We start from the raw sequence: 27,925 nt of genomic DNA, 5'->3' as shown, positions 1-27,925 counted from the left end.
ACAACGCACATTTGTGAAGAAATGGTCCAGTCTTGTGTTTCCATGTAAGTTTATTGTTACGGCTTTTTTGCAGTCTTCATATGGCACAATTATAACCAGATCTAAGTACTACTGAGAACTGCAAGATGCGCTCTACACGTCCCAACAAATGGAAATCCTAATTCTACAGGAGGAAGTCATGATGGTCATACCATCTATTGGCATTAATCTATCAAATGTACTGGATTGTTACTGGAATTCCTGCAAAAATCAACTTTATTTTACAAGGTATAATAGTGTCATTTAATACAAAGAGCTCAATGTAAATAGGAAATACCATTGGAAAATGGATTGGCGAGGAAAAAGAAAAAGCATCTGTCTATAAAGCATTGGTTCACATTTGGGGCATGGGATCTCGATCTTTTGTGGGGGAATTTACTAAGACCTGCATTTTATACACCAGTCCTGGGCAAGCGTGCTGGAATAGGGTGAGCTACATTTATTAACAGGACTGGTCATACATTAAGCACAGAGACTACATTAATACATTGACGTGTAAGTTCGGGCACCCCTGGTGAAAATTACTGTTATTGAGAACAGTTAAGCAAGTTGATTAAATGATATCTAAAAAGGCCTAAAGTATTTTAGGCAAGAAAAGTGTCATTTTTTCATTTTAAAAATTACAAAATGGACCAATGCAAAAGTTTGGGCACCCTTGGAGATTTGTGTGTTCAGATAACTTTGAGCAAAGTTTCAGACTTTAATTAGCCTGTTCGTGTTATAACTTGTTCACTATCATTGTTAGGAAAGGCCAGGTGATGCAAATCTCCCAATTTTATAAAAACCCAGCCTCCTCTAACCATGTGCCAAAAATCAATAAACAGAAAAAAGTTGCACTCTATTGTGCTATGAATAGCAATACGGCTTCTGGATACTAGGAAAAAACGAGACTTCGCACATAATTTGGCCAATTCATGCATGCCCAGCAACCAACGATAAGGTGGTCTCAAAACTGATGGGCGCTAACGTGTCTAATGTGAGTACCTCTCTGCTACTTTCACTTATCAGGTTTTTTCTTTAACAATCCAGCTAATATTTGAAAAAACGGATCCGTTGCAAATGGTGTAAAAACTGATGCAACGGATCCGTTTTCCTGCCAGATCCGGTTTTTAGTTTTAATATGGAGTTTACATTGACTTCCTGGAAAAAGTGGGGGGGAGAGAGAGAGAGAGAGAGAGAGAGAAAGAAAGCTCAGAATGGAAAATCTGCGTGATTTCAATGGAAAATGGTCGTAAAACCGGATTCGGAGGCCGGATTCATCTTTTCACATGTCCGTTTCACGCGATTTTGCCCAGTTCCGTCACTGTGCGCTTTTTTCGCTGGACGAAAAAAATGTTCATCTGGATGTTTTCTCCGTCCGCCGGAAGCGACTATTTGGACGGATCTGGGAAAAAACGGATGAAACGTGTGGCCATCAGGCGCAATCCAGCGCTAATACAACTGAGAAAAAAAAAATATCCGTTTTTTTTTTTTTTCACAACTTGCCCGATTGTGCCTGAAACAAAACCTGATGTGTGAAAGTAGCCCAAGACTGAAAAATTTAAAAAATAAATAAATAAATTAAATGTGGCTCGTGACATGTACTATTTGTACATTTTGCTAAGTGACTGTGCCAGTGTCTATCTCCATGCTGTCTGGTGGGCAGTGGGCACCATGTGCTAGATACTTAGTGTGATCGCATGGCATCTCAGCCTTGTGCCAGCACTTTGGCCCCAATTCATAAAAACTAGCGCAAAACACTTAAAGTCACATTTTTGTGAACCTGGAGTTGCGCCAAAATATAGCAACTTTTGGCATTTTCAGGCAGCTCCGCCAAAGTAACGCCTAAGGTCTGGACTGGAATAACCTTTTTCTTCTGGAGAGGCTTAGTAAGTCAAGCACCACTGACAAAATTAATTTGATAATTAATACAGCACATCTTATTCCTGCACGCCCTTTATCAAGACTGGTTTGTGAAACGCCAGACCTTTGCTCCTGGGTGGCAGGATCACACCGAATAAGATATTTCACTTTCATTTTACATGTTTTAAATTTCAATCTAAAGGAAATGTGTACATCAAATTACAGGTAAAAGAAACCTGATTTAGTATAGGGGTGACGAATAACTAAAACAGTCTTTAGATTTAGATAACAGCTAGTGATGAGTGCAAAGGCTCATTACTCCAGGTTGCCTAGGGTGCTCTGGTATGCACCGAGTATCACGGGTGCTCGAGTGACTTGTTCCAGTCCTTGCAGCTGCATATTTTATAGCCACAAAATGTGGGGATTGCCTGACAATCACGGTCAATCCCAGCATGTTTTGTGGCTGTTTAACAAGCTGCGAAACGTGCAGCCGCCGGGACTCGGACATGTCACTCAAGCACCCTCGGCAAACTGGAGTAACGAGCACTTGCGCTAATCACTAATAAAAACTTACAAACCTGACTAGTGATGAGTGAGTGTACTCGTTGCTCGGGTTTTCCAGAGAACGCTCGGGTGATCTCCGAGTATTTATGACTGCTCGCAGATTTAGTTTTCTTCGCGGTAGCTGAATGATTTACAGCTACTAGCCTTCTTGATTACATGTGGGGATTCCCTAGCAACCCCCACATGTACTCAGGCTGGCTAGCAGCTGTAAATCATTCAGCTGAGGTGATGAAAACTAAATCTCCGAACACTAACAAATACTCGGAGACCACCTGAACGTGCTCGGGAAAACCCGAGCAATGAGTATACTCGCTCATTACTAAACCTGAACTCATACAGTGTCAGCGTATTGCAAAAAGTCTAGTCTGCGTTTTTATCATTGCTTATATTCCAGAGTCTAACAATGTAGGGAACAGAATGATGACTTTGCCTAGAAGATGGCTGTTGGGGGTGGATAGACAATCAATAACAATTTCCATCTATCCACCCTTCAACTACTGAGTTGTCCTGCTAATTCCATCCTAATAGACTGCATAATCCGCATTAAAATGAGTGGAGCCCATCCGGTAACAGGAAGGGGCTATCTAATCATGTCAACGCCTGCCTAAATTGTCTTACGAGGGTGTAAGGACCTCAAAAGAAAACCAGAAGCTTGCATCTTGATTCATGCCAATCCACTAGGTGAGGGACCATGATAAAATGTGTCCATAATTACTCCAAAATTGGAAGGTGGACATAGAATCCTGTATAGCATAAGCTATCCAAACCTGTTCCAGCTTCCTTAGAGTATCGGCCATTCATTCCCAGTACAGAAGTCATTGTGACATTGGCCAAGTGACAGAATTTTCTTTAGTGGATGGGTACAAACCTAACTAGCGATACACATAAATGTAGCCTATCAAGAAAGTCATTTGGTACCAAAAGAACCAAATTCACTCCAACTTTAGACTATTAAGGATAATTGCGGTACCCGAAGTGGCATTTGCCAACTCTTACTTTGCGCTACATACTAAGAAATGACAGTTCTAGGTAAAAACACTGTACATTATTCATCAGGACAATAATTTATGACAATGAAGACAATCATACAAATGTAGGAATCATCATGAAAATCTAAAATGCTCATTTCATCATTATACAAAAATAAAATCTCTAAATGCTCTTCTGCCGCATCCTCTCCTGGAGCCTCCTGGCACACGTCTTGTAAGGCATCTTCCCGATCACAGGCTCCATTTGGAGGTCTACCGGAAGTGGCAGGGTCACTGCAGTGATAAAGCTAAAATTCATCAAATCCAACACAGCATGGTGTACCCCCTTTTTCCTTCCTAAAGGCCAAGAGTTTGTAGTGTGTAGATCCATAAGAAAAGTCCAGGTTCGCTACGTAAGAATTCATCAGTGGGTTAGACATGGTTAATGGAAAACAATACAACCCAACCCTTTAAATTGGGTCATCTGCAAATGAATATATTAAATCAGCTGGACGTTTTAAAAAACGTTAGGTTATGTACACTGGATGGGGCGGAGGACGTTCACATTCCAGGGGATGTAGTCCATAAAAGCACATTCAAGTAACACTGGGTATGAACATGGAGGATTGTAGGAAAGCACTGCGCGCATGCAGTGTCGTCAGCTAGAGACGGGCTGCTACGGCGGAATCTCGCCATCCGAACAGTACACGGGTCTATTATTTTCACAGTATTAGTTCTGCTTTCTTCACACATGGTGGCTGGAGGGATATGGAGACCTAGCTATGTGTCTCCGTGCCATTGGGGGTCAGCTTGACTTTCTTCTCCACCCGAGGCCCTTTAGCAGAATACTGAACCAAGAGAAAAGGCTCTTTGGTCTCCCCTTCTCCAACGATGCTTTCCTCATCCTCGGACTGGCTGAGCTTTTGCAAACGAAGGTAACACCAGCAACCCAGAATTAAGGCACCGAGGGCTGCAATGGCGATGAGAATAACAATGACTGTAACCACGCCGGTGGTGGGATTATGGTCCATGATAGACATGGCTGGGGTTAGGTGGAGAAGTTCAAGTCTTCAGCCTTCAATCCAATGAGATGGGAAACTCTGAAGAGAAAAAAAGAATAAATTACTGATGGTGGAGAGATGGACGTGGTCACAATGAGGGTTATCATGGATGTCTTGGATATAGCATTTACAGTTATGATGCCAGAGGCTCCATAACAGATCACAGCCCATCCTGAACATAGCAGCGTCAGGCCAGTCCGCCATTCACACGAATGCTCATCACGGACTAATGACATCAGATCGGGGCACATTAATGGCTGCTCTCTCTTTAACAACCTTGATTGGAACATTTCTGGCACAAATACTCTCCTATAAGTAAATAGGTCTCAAAATTCCATTCATAAAATGCTGCCATTTAATACATGTCCCTGTAAACCCGTAACCATCGCCCACAGCTGCACACATCATAGCTTTGAAAAATAGTTTGCAAAGGTGCCGTCCTGCAAGGAAAAAAGTGCAGAGCGGTCTGATTCGTGTCTCCGGCCCCCCGCTCAGCTCCACCTTTCTGCCTGCAACTCCCTTTCATTGACATCCCCTACATATGGTTTGGAGGGGTCATCTACATCATATGCCAACAGATTGTGGGCAGAGCGCCATCTGAAGATATCCATCCAACCACTCGGCACAGAATGTCGTGCAGTGCTAGACCTTTATGAAACCAGTTTTTAAAAAGTCCAGTGCCCATTTCCTTAGGTTTCCATACTACTTCAGGTACATTGTCCTTTTAAACCAAGACACATCCAGTAAACCTGCTGGTTGTCAGACAGTCACATTCAGTTGACCGCTATTCCTCCTGACCCCAACTTCATAGTAAGGCACACTCAATTTGGACAAGCATGCATGTGCTCAGTGGCAAGTAGGACACGGCCAAACATCCAACGGCAGCTTAAATGCTGTGATAAAGGGTAGAGCAGGGGTCTCAGACACAAGGCCGTGTGCTGAATGCGGTCCGCAGGCCCGTGACCTCCTGCAACGATGTGTCCTGGTCCAGGGGGCCACGGCCGCACATTCAAGTGAAATGTATGGCGGTGCAGAGAGCAGGTCTCTGCACCACAATACAAATAGTAGCCAGCAGCCAATCAGAGGCTGACCGCTGATGGCATGGTGGGGCGGGTAGCGTAACTGCCATGCACTGCCCCAGCTGTGGAGGAGAAGAGGACGCAGTTTGCCGAGGAAGCAGAAGACAGGTGAGAAGGACTTTTTTAAATGTGTATGTGAAGAACAGTACAAAGGGGGCCATCCCTGCAAGATGGGGACCAGGCTGGTGGACCGTCCCTGCAAGATGGGGGCCGTCCCTGCAAGATGGGGGCCGTCCCTGCAAGATGGGGACCGTCCCTGCAAGATGGGGACCGTCCCTGCAAGATGGGGACCGTCCCTGCAAGATGGGGACCGTCCCTGCAAGATGGGGACCGTCCCTGCAAGATGGGGACCGTCCCTGCAAGATGGGGACCGTCCCTGCAAGATGGGGACCGTCCCTGCAAGATGGGGACCGTCCCTGCAAGATGGGGACCGTCCCTGCAAGATGGGGACCGTCCCTGCAAGATGGGGACCGTCCCTGCAAGATGGGGACCGTCCCTGCAAGATGGGGACCGTCCCTGCAAGATGGGGACCGTCCCTGCAAGATGGGGACCGTCCCTGCAAGATGGGGACCGTCCCTGCAAGATGGGGACCGTCCCTGCAAGATGGGGACCGTCCCTGCAAGATGGGGACCGTCCCTGCAAGATGGGGACCGTCCCTGCAAGATGGGGACCGTCCCTGCAAGATGGGGACCGTCCCTGCAAGATGGGGACCGTCCCTGCAAGATGGGGACCGTCCCTGCAAGATGGGGACCGTCCCTGCAAGATGGGGACCGTCCCTGCAAGATGGGGACCGTCCCTGCAAGATGGGGACCGTCCCTGCAAGATGGGGACCGTCCCTGCAAGATGGGGACCGTCCCTGCAAGATGGGGACCGTCCCTGCAAGATGGGGACCGTCCCTGCAAGATGGGGACCGTCCCTGCAAGATGGGGACCGTCCCTGCAAGATGGGGACCGTCCCTGCAAGATGGGGACCGTCCCTGCAAGATGGGGACCGTCCCTGCAAGATGGGGACCGTCCCTGCAAGATGGGGACCGTCCCTGCAAGATGGGGACCGTCCCTGCAAGATGGGGACCGTCCCTGCAAGATGGGGACCGTCCCTGCAAGATGGGGACCGTCCCTGCAAGATGGGGACCGTCCCTGCAAGATGGGGACCAGGCTGGGGAACCGTCCCTGCAAAATGGGGACCAGGCTGGGGGACCGTCACTGCAAAATGGGGACCAGGCTGGGGGACCGTCACTGCAAAATGTGGACCAGGCTGGGGGACAGTCACTGCAAAATGGGGACCAGGCTGGGGGACCGTCACTGCAAAATGGGGACCAGGCTGGGGGACAGTCACTGCAAAATGGGGACCAGGCTGGGGGACCGTCACTGCAAAATGGGGACCAGGCTGGGGGACCGTCACTGCAAAATGGGGACCAGGCTGGGGGACCGTCACTGCAAGATGGGGACCAGGCTGGGGGACCGTCACTGCAAGATGGGGACCAGGCTGGGGGACAGTTACTGCAAGATGGGGACCAGGCTGGGGGACAGTTACTGCAAGATGGAGACCAGGCTGGGGGACAGTTACTGCAAGATGGGGACCAGGCTGGGGGACAGTTACTGCAAGATGGGGACCAGGCTGGGGGACAGTTACTGCAAGATGGGGACCAGGCTGGGGGACAGTTACTGCAAGATGGGGACTAGGCTGGGGGGCAGTTACTGCAAGATGGGGACCAGGCTGGGGGACAGTTACTGCAAGATGGGGACCAGGCTGGGGGACAGTTACTGCAAGATGGGGACCAGGCGGCTGGGGGACCATTACTGCAAGATGTGGACCAGGCTGGGGGGCCATTGCTGCAAGATGGGGACCAGGCTGGGGGGCCATTGCTGCAAGATGGGGACCAGGCTGGGGGACATTACTACAAGATGGAGACCAGGCTGGGGCATATTACTACAAGACTGAAACCAGGATGGGGGCCATTGCTGAAAGATGGAGACAAAGATGGAGCAAATTACTACAGGATGTTAACCAGTATTGTATGAGGAAAATTGGTGGCCAAAAAAAGTTTCAAATTAAAGTGTGAAAAAAAATTGCCACTAAAAATGCTGTTTATGTACAAGCAAAAGTATACAAAAAGTGCACGTTTGTTATCGCCATAAGCTATATAACTGTACCATAACCTATACAATTAATGCCATTTGAAAAAATTAAACAAGTCAAAAATGTAAAAAAAAATTGATTGAGATTGAGACCCCTGGGATACAATATGCGGAAATTAAATATTGCCAATCCTTCTTCGAGGGGAGTCACTCAGGACAGATCTATACAAGAGGCCCAACTGGTAAGGCCAACATTTTTAGGTTTTGGCCAACTTAGCTATGTGTATGGGGGCAATTTCTAATCACTTTGTGCCTTCTGGGCCTTTTTAAAAAAATGCAATTCATAGAGTTAGATCGACAAGACAAGACTGAGCAGAAGAGTCAGAGGTCAGAGTATTCACAGGCGTGAAAAAAAAAAAAAAGTTGTCAAGACACCGTGTAGGGCTGCATCCGCTCATTGCCATGAAGGGAAAGCTTTCAGTCCTGCTCCTTGGCAGACAGATCCAGATTTATAGCCATTGTTTCCTTGCCAAGTGCTGATGTTGTGGCTTAATGAAGACTTTCTTGTCTTTGGAGAACTCATGATAAACCCAATGCTCTTCAGCTGTGGTGACCCCCAATGTAACATGTGGACCCTCCGATATAATAATAATAAATATGAATGATGGTATGACAAATCTGAACATTAGGATGGACTGGGACCTGTGGGAGACTGGTGTGCTCTTAGAGTGCCATCTGCATGTGATTTTTTTATTCCAAGCATTAGAACACTGTATTGTGCACTATGTGGGGGTTAGTATAATTCCGTAATTATACAGTGCTTATAGAGAGGTTATGGTAATATACTGTACATGGCATATATGTGGCATGCATTGTGTTATATGAAGTATGATATGGCAGTAAGCATGGGAGCATTGCAATTTACTGCTGTCCCACCATTAGCAGGGCTGTGGAGTTGGTAAGCCAAACTTCTGACTCCAGAGCCCTGACTATTAGTACTCTAACACAGTGGAAAGTCCATTTTGCCTACATCAGACATTGGGATCACTACAGTAAGTGGTACAGCACATTTTCTCATTCTCTATGTAGAATTAAGGCATAGCAGAGCTGTGGAGTCAGAGTCGTGGAGTTGGATTCTGTTTCCATATTGGTAGAAAAATGGTATAAAAATCGGTATAAAATGGACCGACTCCAAATCCTTAAATATATAGATTATTATTATTAGACATTTTTATAGCGTCATTTTTTCCATGGTGCTTTACATGTGATAATACATTGGGTTCAGTGTAGGATGTGCTGTAAAAGTTTCCATAACAATTTGGGAAAGTTATGAAATGTCCTATAAATGTCTGTTCTGTTCCTGATCTAAGGATCTCGGCTTTTAGTTGAGATGAATCTGTGCTCAACTTTATGTACATGCTCAGTAGTGACCGACACTATGAAGTCGGGAGTCATGGAGATGAATCTGTGCCGCACTTTATGCACATGCTCAGTAGTGACCAGTGCTGTGGAGTCAGAACCATGGAGATGAATCTGTTCTGCATTTTATGCACATGCTCAGTAGTGACCAGTGCTATGGAGTCGGAGTCATAGAGATGAATCTGTGCCGCACTTTATGCACATGCTCAGTAGTGACCAGTGCTGTGGAGTCAGAACCATGGAGATGAATCTGTTCTGCATTTTATGCACATGCTCAGTAGTGACCAGTGCTATGGAGTCGGAGTCATAGAGATGAATCTGTGCCACACTTTATGCACATGCTCAGTAGTGATCAGTGCTGTGGAGTCGGGGAAAGTGGTGAGTCTGAGGATAGGCTCACTGCCCATAGCCCTGTTGCATGGATGTAAAAAGTTGTATGATTTTTTAATATAGGTGTTACACAAGTCGGCATGGGAAGGCCTGTAGGGTGATGTAGCAAATACCTATAAAAAAAAAGCTCTATTTCAAAGGTTTATTTATAATGTGTAATTCTTGGATAGAACAGATTATGTTTTGTTTTGACTCCATACATATACACATTCCTGTAAGGATGAGAGTAATACATGCATCAAGATCCTCACTGCATGAATAAAAAAACAACCTCACAGCTCCTTAGAATCCTGGAAGTAATTCATTATATACATGGAAACCACAGCTTTAGATTACCCCAGAATCAATATTCTACACCTCTTACGTTTTAACTGCAGAAAAAAAAAAAATCAATACATCCAGTAGTGAGCGGTAATTGACTATAAGCCTTAGAAAGCATGTAGCGAGTACTGGGCTTTTACATACCATACACACAAGTTAGATTCCGTGCCATCTCTAAGAGCTCATTCAGACATCCAATATCCTCAGACATGTTTTTTTCACAGATCACACTCATACCTGTGATAGTCTATGGGGCCATTTACATGTCCGTGATTTTTTTGTGGACTGAGGGTCAGATCAAAATCAATAACACAAGTCTAAGGGTCTGGGGGGGGGGGGGGGGGTTTATCGGACTGCACTCGGATGACTTCCGAGTGCAGTCCGATTTTCATGGACTGTCAGAAAGGAGAAGGTGAAGCTTATTTTTCTCCACGTACGAGAAAAACTGATGACACTCAAACCAAAAATTCTGATCAAAGTCCAAAACAATCTGTTTTTCGCAAAGGTCTAGATGAGGCCTTACTTAGTTCTTTACCTTCAGCCAAATCTGATCATGGTAGCGCCAACCTTTAAATTGGGCATTATATGTGAAGAACACCACCACATGGGAATCTACTTGTAACATATCTTGGAAACAGGAACACATGGGCTACTTGCACAGTGAACAAGTCTGTATGATCATGTTCACACACCACCAAGAAACCTGAAGACACAAAAGAGAATAGTAAAACCAAAAACACTCAGTTTGAAAAAATGTTGCAGTAATCCGCAAGTGCTAGTAAAAGATGTAAAAAACAGGGTATTTGGTTGATACGTTTTTTGCAAACGTCTGTTTTGGAACAGGCAGGTATAGCACAAGTGTCCTGTTTTAATAGGATGGTACATTTCATTATGGCTGTATCAGCACTGTAACCGTCCCACCTGACATGCAGCAGCTCCTTCTCTACACCCATTATAAAGACAGGGAGGAAGAGAGCGCCACTGTCCTCCCAACCTGTGACTCTCCAGCTACTACAAAAATCACCACTCATGTATGTTGTCTTTTGGACATGCTTTACCCTAAACAGACCTAAAGGAGGTATATGACATTACATAGAAAGGATACTTTTTCCCCCCAGAAGAGACACCATTCAAGTCCATGGACCATGCAACATATTGTAGCTCAGTATCATTCAACACAACCCAAAAACCAAGAGTAGTGCTGTTTCTACAGATGGGATGGGGGCAACTCCTCAAATATTTGCAGTGTGTGATTTAGAACACTGGGGTCTTCTTATCGCTCAGCTATTAGAACTTTGGTGCACCATGTAAAGTTACACCATTAAAGGTACCTTCACACATAACGATTTTGTTAACGATATCGTTGCAACGTCACGCTTTTTGTGACGTAGCAACGATCCCGCTAACGATCTCGTTATGTGTGACAGCGACCAACGATCAGGCCCCTGCTGGGAGATCGTTGGTCGTGGGGAATGATCAGGACCTTTTTTTGGCCGCTGATCACCCGCTGTCATCACTGAATCGGCGTGTGTGACGCCGATCCAGCGATGTGTTCACTTGTAACCAGGGTAAACATCGGGTTACTAAGCGCAGGGCCGCGCTTAGTAACCCGATATTTACCCTGGTTACCATTGTAAAAGTAAAAAAAAAAAGAAAAAACAGTACATACTCACATTCCGATGTCTGTCACGTCCCCCGTCGTCAGCTTCCCTGCACTGGCTGTCAGCGCCGGCCGGAAAGCAGAGCACAGCGGTGACGTCACTGCTGTGCTCTGCTTTACGGTCGGCGCTGACACAGTGCAGGGAAGCTGACGACGGGGGACGTGACAGACATCGGAATGTGAGTATGTACTGTTATTTCTTTTTTTTTTACTTTTACAATGGTAACCAGGGTAAATATCGGGTTACGAAGCACGGCCCTGCGCTTAGTAACCCGATGTTTACCCTGGTTACCCGGGGACTTAGGCATCGTTGAAGACAGTTTCAACGATGCTGAAGTCGTTCCCCTGATCGTTGGTCGCTGGAGAGAGCTGTCTGTGTGACAGCTCCCCAGCGACCACACAACGACTTACCAATGATCACGGCCAGGTCGTATCGCTGGACATGATCGTTGGTAAGTCGTTTAGTGTAACGGTACCTTAAGAACAAGTAATCGCAATGTAGATCAAGACTTCCAGTGTTCCTCCCAGCCCTAAAGCCCGGGGACATCATCACAAACCACCCCACATGGCTTCAGATGAAGGAAGCTATAATGCCTCTGCCTTCATCTACGCCATATGATGCCATACCCAGCCTGCAGGACATCAAACCACGAGGAGTGGGGGCTAACCAGGCAGCTACGGAGGGCAGATCCTCATGTGACTTCTTACAGCGGTTAAAATTAAGCAAAGTTATTTTTCTTATTTATGCCGAATCTCTGTCATCACTGCGAACCCATCACTGTCTTGCATAGATCTTGAGTGGTTTGGGGGCCGGAATCCTTTTGGCAGGTTCCTTTCAACAAAATGATGAGCTGAATTTTAGGAAGTTCAAGGAATTATTAACTTAAAAAGGAAAATTCCAATGAAAGTGGAGCCGCCATGTACGATATGTCCTGTTCTCAGGAAGTGCAACAGTCTAAATCCTCCTTTATTACGGTAGTTTATTGGATATTTTATCTGTCAGAATACAGCATGTGATCCAGGTTATTACTTCAGTGTAACATACACAGAGGGGGCTGTCTACGCTATGTGGCTCATGTCCAAAACACCAGTGTTTAATCAGTGGAAAATTCCATTGTAAGCTGGGTGAGCGGACCCTCGGCTGCTCAGTCACTTCCCTCCGCAGTGACAAACGCATCTGTCTTCTCAATACTGCAAAAGTGAAGCAGTGCTGACAATTACTCAAAGCCTGGGAAAGCTAGAAATCTGCTCAGATGGATAAATAAAACATGACTGCCTGCCACATATCGGCTACCAACCTTACTAAGGAAAAGAAAGGAGGAAAACTGTAGGTTCAGCGCTTTCCCCAGCACATTGTTTAAATACGAACTGTACTTTCATTTTTAGATTTAATTTTTTAATAAATCAATAGATCTAACGGAGAAGACACTTTGTAATATATTGATTAAAAAAATACCTCTTATTGGTCACTTCTCTTGTTCAGTCTCAAGCACGCCTCAAACAGGTCTACAAATCTGCACCTGTGCAGAAGATCCCTGGATGCAGTAGATCCCTGGATGTAGTGCCCATAGAAGGGATGAAAAGGTACAGATTGTGGAGGGAGTGCAGGGCGCAGGCGAGGGAATCCGGGGCCGTAACTGACGTGCACGGGAGGGAAGTAGTATTATAGTGCAGAGGTGGCAGGGATTTCGTACAGGCACCTCATGCCCCAGAGCCTGAAAGAAATCATTAACATAAGGAAAGAATATAATATTTCTCCACAACAAGACCATTAATATGAGGCATACAGGTAGGACTAATTTAACATCTCTATTACCTGTATGCCCATATCAATAGGTCATAGGGGGTGACAGATTAACTTTAAGCAAGTTGAATGTGAAATCTACTATATAATTGTCTAAGGGTCACTTCCGTCTGTCCTTCTGTCTGTCTGTCACGGTTATTCATTCGCTGATTGGTCTTGCCAGCTGCCTGTCATGGCTGCCACGACCAATCAGTGACGGGCACAGTCCGGAAGAAAATGGCCACTCCTTACTCCCCGCAGTCAGTGCCTGTCGCCCGCATACTCCCCTCCAGTCACCGCTAACACAGGGTTAATGCCGGCGGTAACGGACCGCGTTATGCCGTGGGTAACGCACTCCGTTACCGCCGCTATTAACCCTGTGTGTCCCCAACTTTTTACTATTGACGCTGCCTATGCAGCATGAATACTAAAAAATGTAATGTTAAAAATAATAATAAAAAAAAACCTGTTGTACTCACCCTCCGTAGTCGCTCGCGCCGGCCGCCATCTTCCGTTGCAGGTTCTGGTGGCAAAACTGGTATGGGAGAAGGACCTGCCATGACCTCACAGTCATGTGACCGCAACGTCATCACAGGTCCTGCGCTCATACCAATCCTGGGACCAGAAGCTGCCGTGGACTACAAGGGGCCCTCGGAAAGATGAGTATATGTTTATTTTTTAAACTGTGACAAACCTGGCTGGGCAATACACTACGTGGCTGGGCAATACACTACGTGGCTGGGCAATACACTACGTGGACATGCATATTCTAGAATACCCGAAGCGTTAGAATCGGGCCACCATCTAGTGATCTATAAAAGGCCCAAAGTTAAAGATGACATTTCTTTTGTATTTTAGGATATATATATATTATATATTCACCTTTGACATTTTAAAAATTGCAAAAAAGAAAAATGGGCCGATGCAAAAGTTTGGGCACCCTGCACCTCCTTTAACAAGTATCTAAACTTGTAAATACTTTTCGTAGCCAGAGAAGAATCTTTCTTTTCTTGTTTGGGAGATTTTCATCCATTCTTCCTTGGAAAATTCTTCCACTTCTGTGAAATTCATGGGTTGTCTTGCATGCTCTGCTATTTTGAGGTCTAGCCAGATTTTCAATGATGTTTAGATCAGGGGACTGTGAGGGCCATTGAAAAGCCTACAGCTTGCACCTTTTGAAGTAGCTTATTGTGTATTTTGATGTGTGTTTAGGATCATTATCCATTTGTAGGAGCCATCCTCTTTTCAACTTCAGCTTTTTACAGATGGTGTTAGGTTTGCATCAAGAATGTGTTGATATGTCATTGAATCCATTCTTCCCTCTACTCATGAAATGTTCCTCGTGCCATTGGCTGCAACACAACCCCAAAAGTATGATTGATCCACCCCCATGCTTAATGGTTGGCAAGATATTCTTTTTCTGAAATTCTGTGTCCTTTTTCCTCCACACATACCTTTGATCATTGTGGCCAAAGAGTTCTATTTTAACCTCATTGGTCCACAGGACTTGTTTCAAATATGCATCAGGCTTGTTTAGATGTTCTTTTGCATATATCTAATGCTGAATTTTATGGTGAGGACGCAGGAGATGTTTTCTTATGATGACTCTTCTGTGAAGGTCATATTTGTGCAGGTGTCTCTGGACACTAGAACAATGTACCACAAATCCAGAGTCTGCTAAATCTTTCTGAAGGTCTTTTGCAGTCAAGTGGGGATTCTGATTTGCCTTTCGAGCAATCCTATGAGCAGCTCACTGAAATTTTGCTTGGTCTTCCAGACCTTATTTCGGTCTCCCAAAGTTTTCTTTTATCTGCCATTTCTTAATTATGTTTTTATCTAAGGAAAGGTCAACTTGAAAATGCTTTACCTTCTCCTGCTTTGTGGGCCTCCACCATTTTCAGAGTGCATTTTTTTGGTGCAAGCTTAGAGGAGGCCGAGTTTTTATGAAGCTGGGAAATTTGCATCATCTGGCCTTTCCTAACTATGATAGTGAATAAGCCATAACCCTAACAAGCTAATTAAGGTCTGGAAACTTGGTCAAAGTTATTTGAGCACACAAATCTCAAAAGGTGCACAGACTTTTGCATCGATCCATTTTCCTTTTTGTCATTTTTTAAATGAAAAAGATGTACAGGCTCCTATTTACCAGTGTACTTAAGGCCTCTATTTATTGTCTGCACGCCATTTATTTAAAGGGATTGTTGACCTATACTTAGGATAGTTCATTAACATTAGATCAGTGGGGATCCTACATCCATAATGTACCCAACTGATAGCAGAAACTCCTAAAGCCTTCGCTATCACTCAGGTACATGATGACACTACAGCTCAGTGCATACATACCGTATATACTTGAGTATAAGCCGAGATTTTCAGCCCATTTTTTTGGGCTGAAAGTCCCCCTCTCGGCTTATACTCGAGTCATATACCGGGAGGTCAGCAGGGGAGGAGGAGCGAGGGCTGTGTAATTATACTTACCTGCTCCCGGCGCGGTCCCTGCAGTCCCTGGCTTCCCCGGCGCTGCAGATTCTTCCTGTACTGAGTGGTCACATGGTACCGCTCATTACAGAAATTAATATGCAGCTCCACCTCCCATAGGGGAGGAGCCGCATATTAATTGCTGTAAATGAGCAGTAACTGTGACCGCTCAATACAGTAAGAAGATGCAGCGCCGGGGAAGCCAGGAACTGCAGGGACCACGCCAGGAGCAGGTAAGTATACGGGGAGCGCAGCGCGATATTTACCTGCTCCTCGCTCCGGTGCGGCTCCGTCTGCAGCGTCCTCTGGCAGTGACGCTCAAGTTAGAGGGCGCGGTGACGTAGTCAGTGCACGCCCTCTGCTGAGCGTCAGTGCTGGAGACGGAGCCACACGAGGAGCAGGTAAATATTGAAAGCGCCGGTGCCCTGAGCGAAGAGAGGTGAGTATGTGATTTTTTTTTTATTGCAGCAGTAGCAGCATTATATATTGCACAGCTTTATATGGAGCATCTATGGGGCCATAATGAACGGTGCAGAGCATTCTATATGGGGCGCAGCTTTATATGGAGCATCTATGGGGCCATAATGAACGGTGCAGAGCATTATATATTGCACAGCTTTATATGGAGCATCTATGGGGCCATAATGAACGGTGCAGAGCATTATATATGGCACAGCTTTATAAGGAGCATCCATGGGGCAATAATGAACGGTGCAGAGCATTATATATTGCACAGCTTTATATGGAGCATCTATGGGGCCATAATGAACGGTGCAGAGCATTATATATGGCACAGCTTTATAAGGAGCATCCATGGGGCAATAATGAACGGTGCAGAGCATTATATATGGCACAGCTTTATAAGGAGCATCTATGGCGCCATAATGAACGGTGCAGAGCATTATATATTGCACAGCTTTATATGGAGCATCTATGGGGCCATAATGAACGGTGCAGAACATTCTATATGGCACAGCTTTATATGGAGCATCTATGGGGCCATAATGAACGGTGCAGAGCAATATATATGGCACAGCTTTATGTGGAGCATCTATGGGGCCATAATGAACGGTGCAGAGCATTCTATATGGGGCCATAATGAACGGTGCAGAGAATTCTATATGGGGCACAGCTTTCTATGGAGCAATAATGAATGGTGCAGAGCATTCTATATGGGGCACAGCTTTATATGGAGCATCTATGGGGCCATAATCAACGGTGCAGAGCATTCTATATGGGGCACAGCTTTCTATGGAGCATCTATGGGGCCATAATCAACGGTGCAGAGCATTCTATATGGGCCACAGCTTTCTATGGAGCAATAATGAACGGTGCAGAGCATTCTATATGGGGCACAGCTTTCTATGGAGCATCTATGGGGCCATAATCAACGGTGCAGAGCATTCTATATGGGCCACAGCTTTCTATGGAGCAATAATGAACGGTGCAGAGCATTCTATATGGGGCACAGCTTTCTATGGAGCATCTATGGGGCCATAATGAACGGTGCAGAGCATTCTATATGGCACAGCTTTCTATGGAGCATCTATGGGGCCATAATCAACGGTGCAGAGCATTCTACATGGCACAGCTTTCTATGGAGCATCTTATGGGGCAATAATGAACGGTATGGAGCATCTATTTTTATTTTTGAAATTCACCGGTAGCTGCTGCATTTACTACCCTAGGCTTATACTCGAGTCAATAAGTTTTCCCAGTTTTTTGTGGCAAAATTAGGGGGGTCGGCTTATACTTGAGTATATACGGTATCTTTAATTACATGACTACCTGAGTCCCCACTATTTTACTACTTTGATCCTTGGTTCATTATACACCATCATTTGCATCACACGCTTCTCTTCCCTCACTGTGTGGCAGTTTCTCCTTGTTTTTACCACTGTTTTACACAGTAATTATACATTACCTTTCTATTGTTTTTTATCTATGTGCACCCTCTCTTGCTGTTTGCCCACCTCACCACCGTCATTCTTGATTAATAAAGGTTACTATTTTAATACTAATTATCCATGTCTTAACTTTTTTCTGTGTTTTCTCTGCTGGTTATCTGGTTATTTTCTGATAGCGAGTTTGCATGCATTTACCGGACTGATGCAAAAAGACCTATTTACCTACTCATATACTATATTTTTATTTCATTTACTCGTACATCTTATATAAGTGTCTGCACATTTCATATTACCTTGTGCTTTGATCCTTCTCATTTAATTACCTGCGGACTGTCCTAGAAAGCCAAATCTACCAAACAAATCTAAAGCTGCTATGGACGACTCCAAGCGCAGAATCAGGCCACTCATACTCCCACATTATAGTCAGCATTTTGCACCAGTATTTGCAAGCTAATGCCAGGAAAATATAGAAGAGGAGCAAATCTCTCCATTTGTGTCTCCTCCTTTATGTTTCAAAGTAATGATGAACAATACTGATCTATGTATACAAGTGTGAAGGGGGTCCAAGGCTAGGAAGGACATACTTCTACCAATTAATCTATCAGATCCTGATAGATCAGGAAAGCCTTTTCCATAGTTTGGGTTATATGCTGCAACAAATGATCCAGGGGCTTTCAGGCATTGTTAAAGAAAACCTTACACTATTACTAACATATGACTGCTTTAGTAAACACTTGTTTTCCATTGAAATAATTCAGATGCATATTTTCATGTAACTGTTGAGATGTTCCTCAGTTATTCCTCCTGGATATTTATGAATAAACTAGGTGTTACATTTCCTTGTATCAAAGTACAGTAGCCGTATAAATTACACACTTAAGTTTCCCGTCCACCTATCTCAACTGATTACATCCTGTTGTCAATATTTTCATAAACTGGTAGTAGGAAAAAAAACATTTGTAAACTTGCTTCATAATTGTTATAACACGGGGAAAAGAAGTATTTATTCCAACAGATATGTCAGGAGACCAGGCAGATCCCTTTTAGCCCCTATATAAAGATTACATGTCTTATTATTCCAGTTTGAGAAGAGATATTGTCTCACCAGGGATTATCACCTATAGGAACTTCAGTTGATACAAGTTGTTTTCTTCTTCATCACAAGTCTCTGCTTGTTATTTGTCATGGGCTGACTCTTCTCATGTGTCACCTCCTGGGACCATCACCTGCCACATGCTCACCGTAAACAAGACTGCATAATCTAAGGCTTCTTAACCTAGTAGTGCATACTTACAAGGAACAGAAACATCTAACAAGGTTCCAAAATCAGGCGCACCATTCCCTGAGCAAGCAGTTTCTTGTAAAGCTGCACTTACTGTGAGGACCCCCAGAACAGGGTCTTGGAACTCAAATCAAGAACCTGTGGACATGCAGTGGATCTCTCGAGATTTCACAATACAAACTGTATCTACTATATAATTGCCTAAGGGTCACTTCGTCTGTCCTGTCTTTATTTCTGTCTGGCTCGGATATTCATTGGTTGCGGCCTCTGTCTGTCATGGAAATGCAAGTCACTGATTGGTCTCACCAGCTGCCTGTCATGGCTGCCGCGACCAATCAGCGATGGCCACAGTCCGATTAGTCCCTCCATACTCCCCCGCAGTCGGCGCCCGCTCCATACTCCCCGCAGTCAGCGCCCGCACCATACTCCCCGCAGTCAGCGCCCGCTCCATACTCCCCGCAGTCAGCGCCCGCTCCATACTCCCCGCAGTCAGTGCCCGGCACCCGCTCCATACTCCCCTCCAGTCACCGCTCACACAGGGTTAATGCCAGCGGTAACGGACCGCGTTATGCCGTGGGTAACTCACTCCGTTTCCGCCGCTATTAACCCTGTGTGACCAAGTTTTTACTATTGATGCTGCCTATGCAGCATCAATAGTAAAAAGATCTAATGTTAAAAATAATTTAAAAAAAACAGAAAACCTGCTATTCTCACCTTCCGTAGTCCGACGATGCGCTCGCGCCTGCCGCCAGCATCCGGTCCCAGACATGCATTGCGAAATTACCCAGAAGACTTAGCGGTCTTGCAAGACCACTAAGTGATCTGGGTAATTTCGCAATGCATCCTGGGAACGCAAGATGGCGGCAGCCGCGCGCATCGCCAGAGGTTTGCTGGATCTACGCTGGCTCCCACCGGCGGGTGAGTATATAACTTTATTATTTTAATTCTTTTTTTTAACAGGGATATGGTGCCCACACTGCTATATACTACGTGGGCTGTGTTAGATACCGCGTGGCTGCTATATACTACCTGGCCAGTGTTAGATTCTATGTGGGCTGTGTTCTATACTGTGTGGGCTGCGTTATATACTACATGGCTGCTATATACTACGTGAGCAGTGTTATATACTACGTGGCTGTGTTCTACACTGCGCGCTATATACTACGTGGCCACTGTTAGATAGATACTATGTGGGCTCGCTATATATTACGTGGCCAGTGTTACATACTACGTGGGCTGTGTTATAGACTGTGTGGGCTGTGTTATATACTACGTTGGCTGTGTTATATACTACGTTGGCTGTGTTATATACTACGTGGCCTATATTAACGCATTGGGTATTCTACAATATGTATGTATGTATACAGCAGCCACATGGTATATACCACAGGCCACGTAGTACTCCTATATACTACGTGGCCTGTGCTATATACTACGTGGCTGCTATATACATACATATTCTAGAATAACCAATGCGTTAGAATCGGGCCACCATCTAGTATTTTCATAAAGTCGGATTTCAGGTCAAGTGATCGAGGAGGACAGGAATGGCACTGGAAAGTAACGCAACACACTTACACTACACATTACATACACATATAAGAGGGTTCAGGGGGAAAAGGAGTTTGCCCTAGTAATCTGTTTACATTGGGTGCCATACAGTGATGGTGGAGGAAAAGCGGAGTCTTCTTGCACCTTACTATAGAAGCTCCACTCAGCACTTCCAATGTGTGACAACATGTGCTCTGCACAGAGATTAACTCCATGTCACCCAGTGCAATGCAACTCCTCTACAATTTTACTGAACTTGTTATGCAGATGTAAAAAAAGACCCATTACCACATTTGCTTGTTGAAACATTGAACTGGACACAATGTAACAGTTGTTGCAGAGTGGAATAAAACTTTGTTATTTAATTTCCCTTCTTTGTTATGGAGATATTAGGAATTAAAGTATTTGGCACCTAATGAGTTAACTTTTTTTTTTGTTTAAAGTGAATGTTATCAGTTAGTATTTACAGGGGGCGTGTACTTCTTCCCCCTGTATGATCCTGGCCAATCATAACCTGGAAGCAAGATTCAAAGGAAAGAAAAATATGCCCCGGCCATTTCAGACAAGCAAATCATTAGACAGAGGGCAATGTAATGCATGCGTGGAAGAAAAGGGAGGTTCCAGCAGGTATAGTGCTGGCAGAATGCAGATGAGGAACCTGATCCAAAAGAGTGGTTTGCAAAATAGAGGATTGACATCTACTGGTCCTATGAAATATTTTGTGGGGGAAGAGGACAGTTACAGAATGATAACTGTACACTGATCCAACCTGATTCAATAATTCAGATTTCTTTAGCGATCGCGTATTTCTGTTATTTCTTCTCTCTTTATGATAGTAAATACATTTATGTTTCATTAAAACCTAAGTGACAACAGTTTTCATTTCTATTCCGCTTCCACATATATTAAGTTACTGACCCTTCTGTAATAAACGATGAGTGCGGTTGCTAGGAAACAAATTTTGCCTTTTCATACTATGACGACAGTTTTAAGTAAAATGGCAGATCTAGACCAAAATCCCGTAGTAGAAGCAGATGGAGGCCAGCAGCAGAGCTCAGCATTACACAGCCTCCGCTCACATCGCAGATTGTAACTGGATCCCGAGGAAATCCCGCATCGCACATTCCTGCTATCGCCCCCGAAGAAATGGGAACAATCTGGAAGCCTGAAATCCCAGACAAGGAATCTACACGGACCTGAAAGGCATTATACGTCCCTGCACCAGATCACACATCCCGCTGACAGCTGCCTCAGAGCCCATGTGCCTGCATGTATCGGGATTAGACGTGCCCTGAAACGCGTCCTGGAGCGTGCAGCGCAGTCCACGGCAACCGTCCGCCCAGAGACACGCCAGAGAAATCCGCCAACCCGTCCGCAAGGTGCTGAAATATTCCAGAACCTTCAGACCCCGGAGACAGGGAGATGTGCCGTCCTCACGCACCCCCTCCGCCACAGTCGCGCACCCCCCTCCACCACAGTCGCGCACCCCCCTCACCCCCTCCACCACAGTCGTGCACCCCCTCCACCACAGTCGCGCACCCCCTCCACCACAGTCGCGCACCCCCTCCACCACAGTCACGCACCCCCTCACCAATCGTGCACCCCCTCCGCCACAGTCGCGCACCCCCTCACCATTCGTGCACCCCCTCCACCAATCGTGCACCCCCTCCACCAATCGTGCACCCCCTCCACCAGTCACGCACCCCCTCACGAATCGTGCACCCCCTCCGCCAGTCACGCACCCCCTCACCAATCGTGCACCCCCTCCGCCACAGTCACGCACCCCCTCACCAATCGTGCACTCCCTCCACCACAGTCGCGCACCCCCCGCACCCCTTCCACCACAGTCGCGCACCCCCTCAGCAATCGTGCACCCCCTCCACCACAGTCACGCACCCCCTCCACCAGTCGTGCACCCCCTCCACCAGTCGTTTTCCCCCCTTCCACCACAGTCGCGCACCCCCTCCACCACAGTCGCGCACCCCCTCTACCACAGTCACGCACCCCCTCCACCAGTCGTGCACCCCCTCCACCACAGTCACGCTCCCCCTCCGCCACAGTCGCGCACCCCCTCCACCACAGTCACGCACCCCCTCCACCACAGTCGCGCACCCCCTCTACCAATCGTGCACCCCCTCCACCAGTCGTGCACCCCCTCCACCACAGTCACGCACCCCCTCCACCAGTCGTGCACCCCCTCAGCCTCAGTCGTGCACCCCCTCCACCAGTCGTGCACCCCCTCCACCACAGTCGCGCACTCCCTCTACCAATCGTGTACCCCCTCTACCAATCGTGCACCCCCTCCACCACAGACGCGCACCCCGTGGGCTCAGTGCCCCCATTGATGCCCTCACACTGCACACACACCTTCCATCTACCACCATGGCACTGTGTGACGCCTCTCTCCTGTCAGGAGCCAGACACTGCATGCTGCCAGGACCCCACGACCGAGCACCATTGCCCCCCTCACTGCTGCCCTCCTGTGGCACAGGCTGCTCTGTATAGTGCCAGCCTATGTATGTCTACCACAGAGATAGCGCTCGGGCCGGTATATATACACACAGTATATGCAGCGGGCTCTTACCGTCTTCCGGGCTGCAGCGGAACTAGCACGGCCGTCCTTCAGCTCTCCCGGCGGGCTCAGACTGGGCTGCAGAGCCGCATCCTCCGAGCTCTCACCACAGCCCTGCTCCGCGCTGGTCTAATTAGCATAACGAGACCCCCCTACTTATAAACTGCGCTTACGTCAGACGAAACAATCCACCAATCACAGACTTCAAGCATAGCGACAGCTGCAGGGAGGGGGGCAACGTAGCAACTGGGAGCCAGCTGAGATCACGTGACGCAGAGAGCACGTGACCTGCCGTGCAGCCTGAGAAACGAATTCAATTTAAATTGCGATATATAGAAAGAGAAACAGCTGAGAATGTCTGCGACACACAGGGTGCGACATATAGGGTCAGTACGACACACAGGGTGCGACATATAGGGTCAGTACGACACAGGGTGCGACATATAGGGTCAGTACGACACACAGGGTGCGACATATAGGGTCAGTACGACACAGGGTGCGACATATAGGGTCAGTACGACACAGGGTGTGACATATAGGGTCAGTACGACACGGTGCGACATATAGGGTCAGTACGACACAGGGTGCGACATATAGGGTCAGTACAACACAGTGCGACATATAGGGTCAGTACGACACAGGGTGCGACATATAAGGTCAGTACGACACATAGTGTGCGACATATAGGGTCAGTACGACACATAGGGTGCGACATATAGGGTCAGTACGACACATAGGGTGCGACATATAGGGTCAGTACGACACAGGGTGCGACATATAGGGTCAGTACGACACAGGGTGCGACATATAGGGTCAGTACGACACACAGGGTGCGACATATAGGGTCAGTACGACACAGGGTGCGACATATAGGGTCAGTACGACACAGGGTGCGACATATAGGGTCAGTACGACACACAGGGTGCGACATATAGGGTCAGTACGACACACAGGGTGCGACATATAGGGTCAGTACGACACAGGGTGCGACATATAGGGTCAGTACGACACAGGGTGCGACATACAGGGTCAGTACGACACAGGGTGCAACATATAGGGTCGGTACGACACATAGGGTGCGACATATAGGGTCAGTACGACACAGGGTGCGACATATAGGGTCAGTACGACACAGTGCGACATATAGGGTCAGTACGACACAGGGTGCGACATATAAGGTCAGTACGACACATAGTGTGCGACATATAGGGTCAGTACGACACAGGGTGCGACATATGGTCAGTGCGACAGGATGCGACATATAGGGTCAGTACGACACAGGGTGCGACATATACGGTCAGTGCGACACAGTGCGACATATAGGGTCAGTACGACACAGGGTGCGACATATACGGTCAGTGCGACACAGTGCGACATATAGGGTCAGTACGACACAGGGTGCGACATATGGTCAGTGCGACAGGATGCGACATATAGGGTCAGTAAGACACAGGGTGCGACATATAGGGTCAGTACGACACAGTGCGACATATAGGGTCAGTACGACACAGGGTGCGACATATGGTCAGTGCGACAGGATGCGACATATAGGGTCAGTACGACACAGGGTGCGACATATAAGGTCAGTACGACACATAGTGTGCGACATATAGGGTCAGTACGACACAGGGTGCGACATATAGGGTCAGTACGACACAGGGTGCGAAATATGGTCAGTGCGACAGGATGCGACATATAGGGTCAGTACGACACATAGGGTGCGACATATAGGGTCAGTACGACACAGGGTGCGACATATAGGGTCAGTACGACACAGGGTGCGACATATAAGGTCAGTACGACACAGGGTGCGACATATAGGGTCAGTACGACACATAGGGTGCGACATATAGGGTCAGTATGACACAGGGTGCGACATATAGGGTCAGTACGACACAGGGTGCGACATATAGGGTCAGTATGACACAGGGTGCGACATATAGGGTCAGTACGACACATAGGGTGCGACATATAGGGTCAGTACAACACAGGGTGTGACATATAGGGTCAGTACGACACAGGGTGCGACATATAGGGTCAGTACGACACAGGGTGCGACATATAGGGTCAGTATGACACAGGGTGCGACATATAGGGTCAGTACGACACAGGGTGCGACATATAGGGTCAGTATGACACAGGGTGCGACATATAGGGTCAGTACGACACAAGGTGCGACATATAGGGTCAGTACGACACAAGGTGCGACATATAGTGTCAGTACAACACAGGGTGTGACATATAGGGTCAGTACAACACAGGGTGCGACTTATAGGGTGCGACAATTTATTTCAGAAAAAACAAATTCATAGGGTAAAAACAACTCCTAATATAGCATTAAAGGGAACCTGTCACCCCGTTTTTTGAGATTGAGCTATAAATACTGTTAAATAGGGCCTGCGCTGTGTGTTACTATAGTGTATGTAGTGTACCCTGATTCCCCATGTATGCTGAGAAATACATTACCAAAGTCGCCGTTTTCGCCTGTCAATCAGGCTGGTCTGGTCAGGTGGGCGTGTTCACAGCGCTCTTTTCTTCCCCAGCTTTCCGTTGGTGGCGTAGTGGTGTGCGCATGTCCAGAGTTCCGACTTCCCTGCGCCCACGTGAAGACACAGCGCGCGATCTGCGCTGTAATCCCTTGCATCGGTGGGGGCGGCCATCTTCCTGGGGCCGCGCATGCGCAGATGGAGTGCTCTGCTGCACGGGGCTTCAGGAAAATGGCCGCGGGCAGCCGCGCGTGCGCATTAGAGATCGCGGCGGCCATTTTCCCAAAGCCGAGTTTGCTGTGAACACGCCCACCTGACCAGACCAGCCTGATTGACAGGCGAAAACGGCGACTTTGGTAATGTATTTCTCAGCATACATGGGGAATCGGGGTACACTACATACACTATAGTAACGCACAGCGCAGGCCCTATTTAACAGTATTTATAGCTCAATCTCAAAAAACGGGGTGACAGGTTCCCTTTAATAAAGGCCATCACAGGTAAAGGTAGGAGATCAATAGCAAGAGTATGAAAAGGGTATACGACCTAGTCTGGCAGTGTGGGTCCCACACTGTGTTTTTCCTGCGATAAATGTGCAATATATATGTTATGGTAGCCCTTGTATGAGCACCATATACTATGCACTATGCACTTTATTTGATCATTGTTCTGTATAGGGCAATTCTCACAGGCATGGGGAAGTATTCTGTTTCTCCCCGCACTATTAGGGTATGTGCACATGTCAGGTTTTTTTCCTGACAAAATCATGAGAATTCTGCCGGAAAATTGGGTTTTTTTTCGCGCGGATTTCTCGCGGAATTTGCGCGTTTTTTGCGCGGAATTTTTGCTGATTTTTTTGCGTTTTTTTGTTTTTTTTTCCCTGAATGTCATTTTTGCTATGGAATCCGCAAAAAATCCGCAAAAAGAATGAGCATGTCCGTTCTTTTTGCGGAATGCGTTTTTTTTGCGGAAAAAAATGCTAACATATGCACAAAAAATGCGGAATGCATTCTAAAAGATAGGATGCATAATGTTAGCATTTTTTTACCGGATTTATAGCGTTTTTATAGCAAAATTCCGCAAAAAAAACGCTAAAAATCCGGACGTGTGCACATACCCTTAGGTCTACACATGTAACTTAGGCCTCTTTCACACTTCAGTTATTTGGCGTCAGTCTAAAACCGCCATTTTCCTCAAATAACGGATCCGTCAATTTTTTTTGACGGATCCGTTATTTTCCCATAGACTTGCATTAGTGACGGATTGTGACGGATGGTCGTCCGTTCCATCCGCCATGCGACGGATCCGTCGAAATTTGGCGGACGTTTTCTGAAAATAGACGGACATTGAAACGTTTTTTGTCAACGCCGAAATGGCGGATCGCGACGGATCCGTCGCGTCCGCCGTTCCATAGAATGGGCGCCTATGGGTGACGGATCCGCCGCAACCGTTTTTTCGGCGGATCCGTCGCCCCAATCCGTTTTTTCAATTGCGCATGCTCCAAAAAGAAGATACTTTTCCCAGACAACCCCCAAGTAACGGATCCGTCAAAAAAACGGATCCGTTAGAACCGTTTTTACAACAATTGTGACGGATCCGTCAATCCGTCACTATGTCGGTAGTGACTGACGCCAAATAACTGAAGCGTGAAAGAGGCCTTACGTATATAGTATTTGAGTGGTATGATAGGTTATTTATGGAGACATTGATATAATACACTGGGGTATGCAATCTGATCTGGTGGTTGTGTCTTTTGCATTTGTATCTTCATTCTTTTAAAAAACTTTTTTCTTATTATTTGGTTCATTTTTAATAAAGCTGTTTAAACGTTTACTACAGGCATATGCTTCCTTTTTTCTGTTTGGGTTGATAACATATGCACACTGGAAAAATAATATGTGACACTGATTACTTTTTTTTTTCTGAAAAAAAAACAAACAAAAAAGACAGTAATCTGTGTCCCATATTATTTTTCCAGTGTACATATGTTATCAGATTGATTTTGTACGTATTGAATAAATTGTTCATTTCTGAAAGATATTCCACTAAGGGTGGGCAGTGAATCTTAGTCTATAGGATCAGTGCAACATAGGGTCGCTGCGACATATAGGGTCAGTGCGACATATAGGGTCAGTGCGACATATAGGGTCAGTGCGACATATAGGGTTAGTGCGACATATAGGGTTAGTGTGACATATAGGGTCAGTGCGACATATAGGGTCAGTGCGACATATAGAGTCAGTGCGACATATAGAGTCAGTGCAACATATAGGGTTACTGCAACATATAGGGTCAGTGCAACATAGGGTCGCTGCGACATATAGGGTCAGTGCGACATATAGGGTCAGTGCGACATATAGGGTCAGTGCGACATATAGGGTCACTGCGACATGTAAGGTCAGTGCAACATATTGGGTCACTGCAGCAGATAATATCTGCACAGCA

At 46.3% G+C, this 27,925-nt stretch overlaps 2 protein-coding genes across 3 annotated transcripts; one reads left to right on the top strand and one right to left on the bottom strand.

Annotated features, from left to right (window-relative positions):
- Positions 1–32: 32 nt before the first annotated feature.
- SNN (stannin) lies at positions 33–23,117 on the bottom strand. Of its 2 annotated transcripts, none has more exons than XM_069734050.1 (2): positions 23,007–23,117; positions 33–4,513 (listed from the first exon to the last, which is right to left on the bottom strand). In XM_069734050.1, the coding sequence occupies exon 2, from the start codon at positions 4,451–4,453 to the stop codon at positions 4,190–4,192; it is 264 nt and encodes an 87-aa protein (XP_069590151.1). In that variant the 5' UTR covers positions 4,454–4,513; positions 23,007–23,117; the 3' UTR covers positions 33–4,189. The 2 variants fall into 2 exon arrangements, with proteins under 2 accessions (XP_069590151.1, XP_069590152.1); XM_069734051.1 differs by lacking the exon at positions 23,007–23,117 and adding an exon at positions 12,878–12,981.
- On the top strand, positions 5,724–9,020 carry LOC138646123 (glycine-rich extracellular protein 1-like). Its single transcript, XM_069735586.1, has 2 exons — positions 5,724–7,186; positions 9,002–9,020. Exons 1-2 carry the CDS (start codon positions 5,724–5,726, stop codon positions 9,018–9,020), a joined length of 1,482 nt encoding a protein of 493 aa, XP_069591687.1.
- Positions 23,118–27,925: the final 4,808 nt, after the last annotated feature.

This window comes from Ranitomeya imitator, chromosome 7 (genome assembly GCF_032444005.1).
Source record: "Ranitomeya imitator isolate aRanImi1 chromosome 7, aRanImi1.pri, whole genome shotgun sequence".
In the NCBI taxonomy this organism is placed as follows: domain Eukaryota; kingdom Metazoa; phylum Chordata; class Amphibia; order Anura; family Dendrobatidae; genus Ranitomeya; species Ranitomeya imitator.
The sequence above is the reverse complement of the archived record's forward strand: the minus strand, read 5'-3'. Positions and strand labels throughout refer to the sequence as shown.

Bases quoted from the DNA above. Each gene is read 5' to 3' on its own strand.
- SNN (XM_069734050.1), bottom strand. From the start codon at position 4,453: ATGTCTATCATGGACCATAATCCCACCACCGGCGTGGTTACAGTCATT.
- LOC138646123 (XM_069735586.1), top strand. From the start codon at position 5,724: ATGGGGACCAGGCTGGTGGACCGTCCCTGCAAGATGGGGGCCGTCCCT.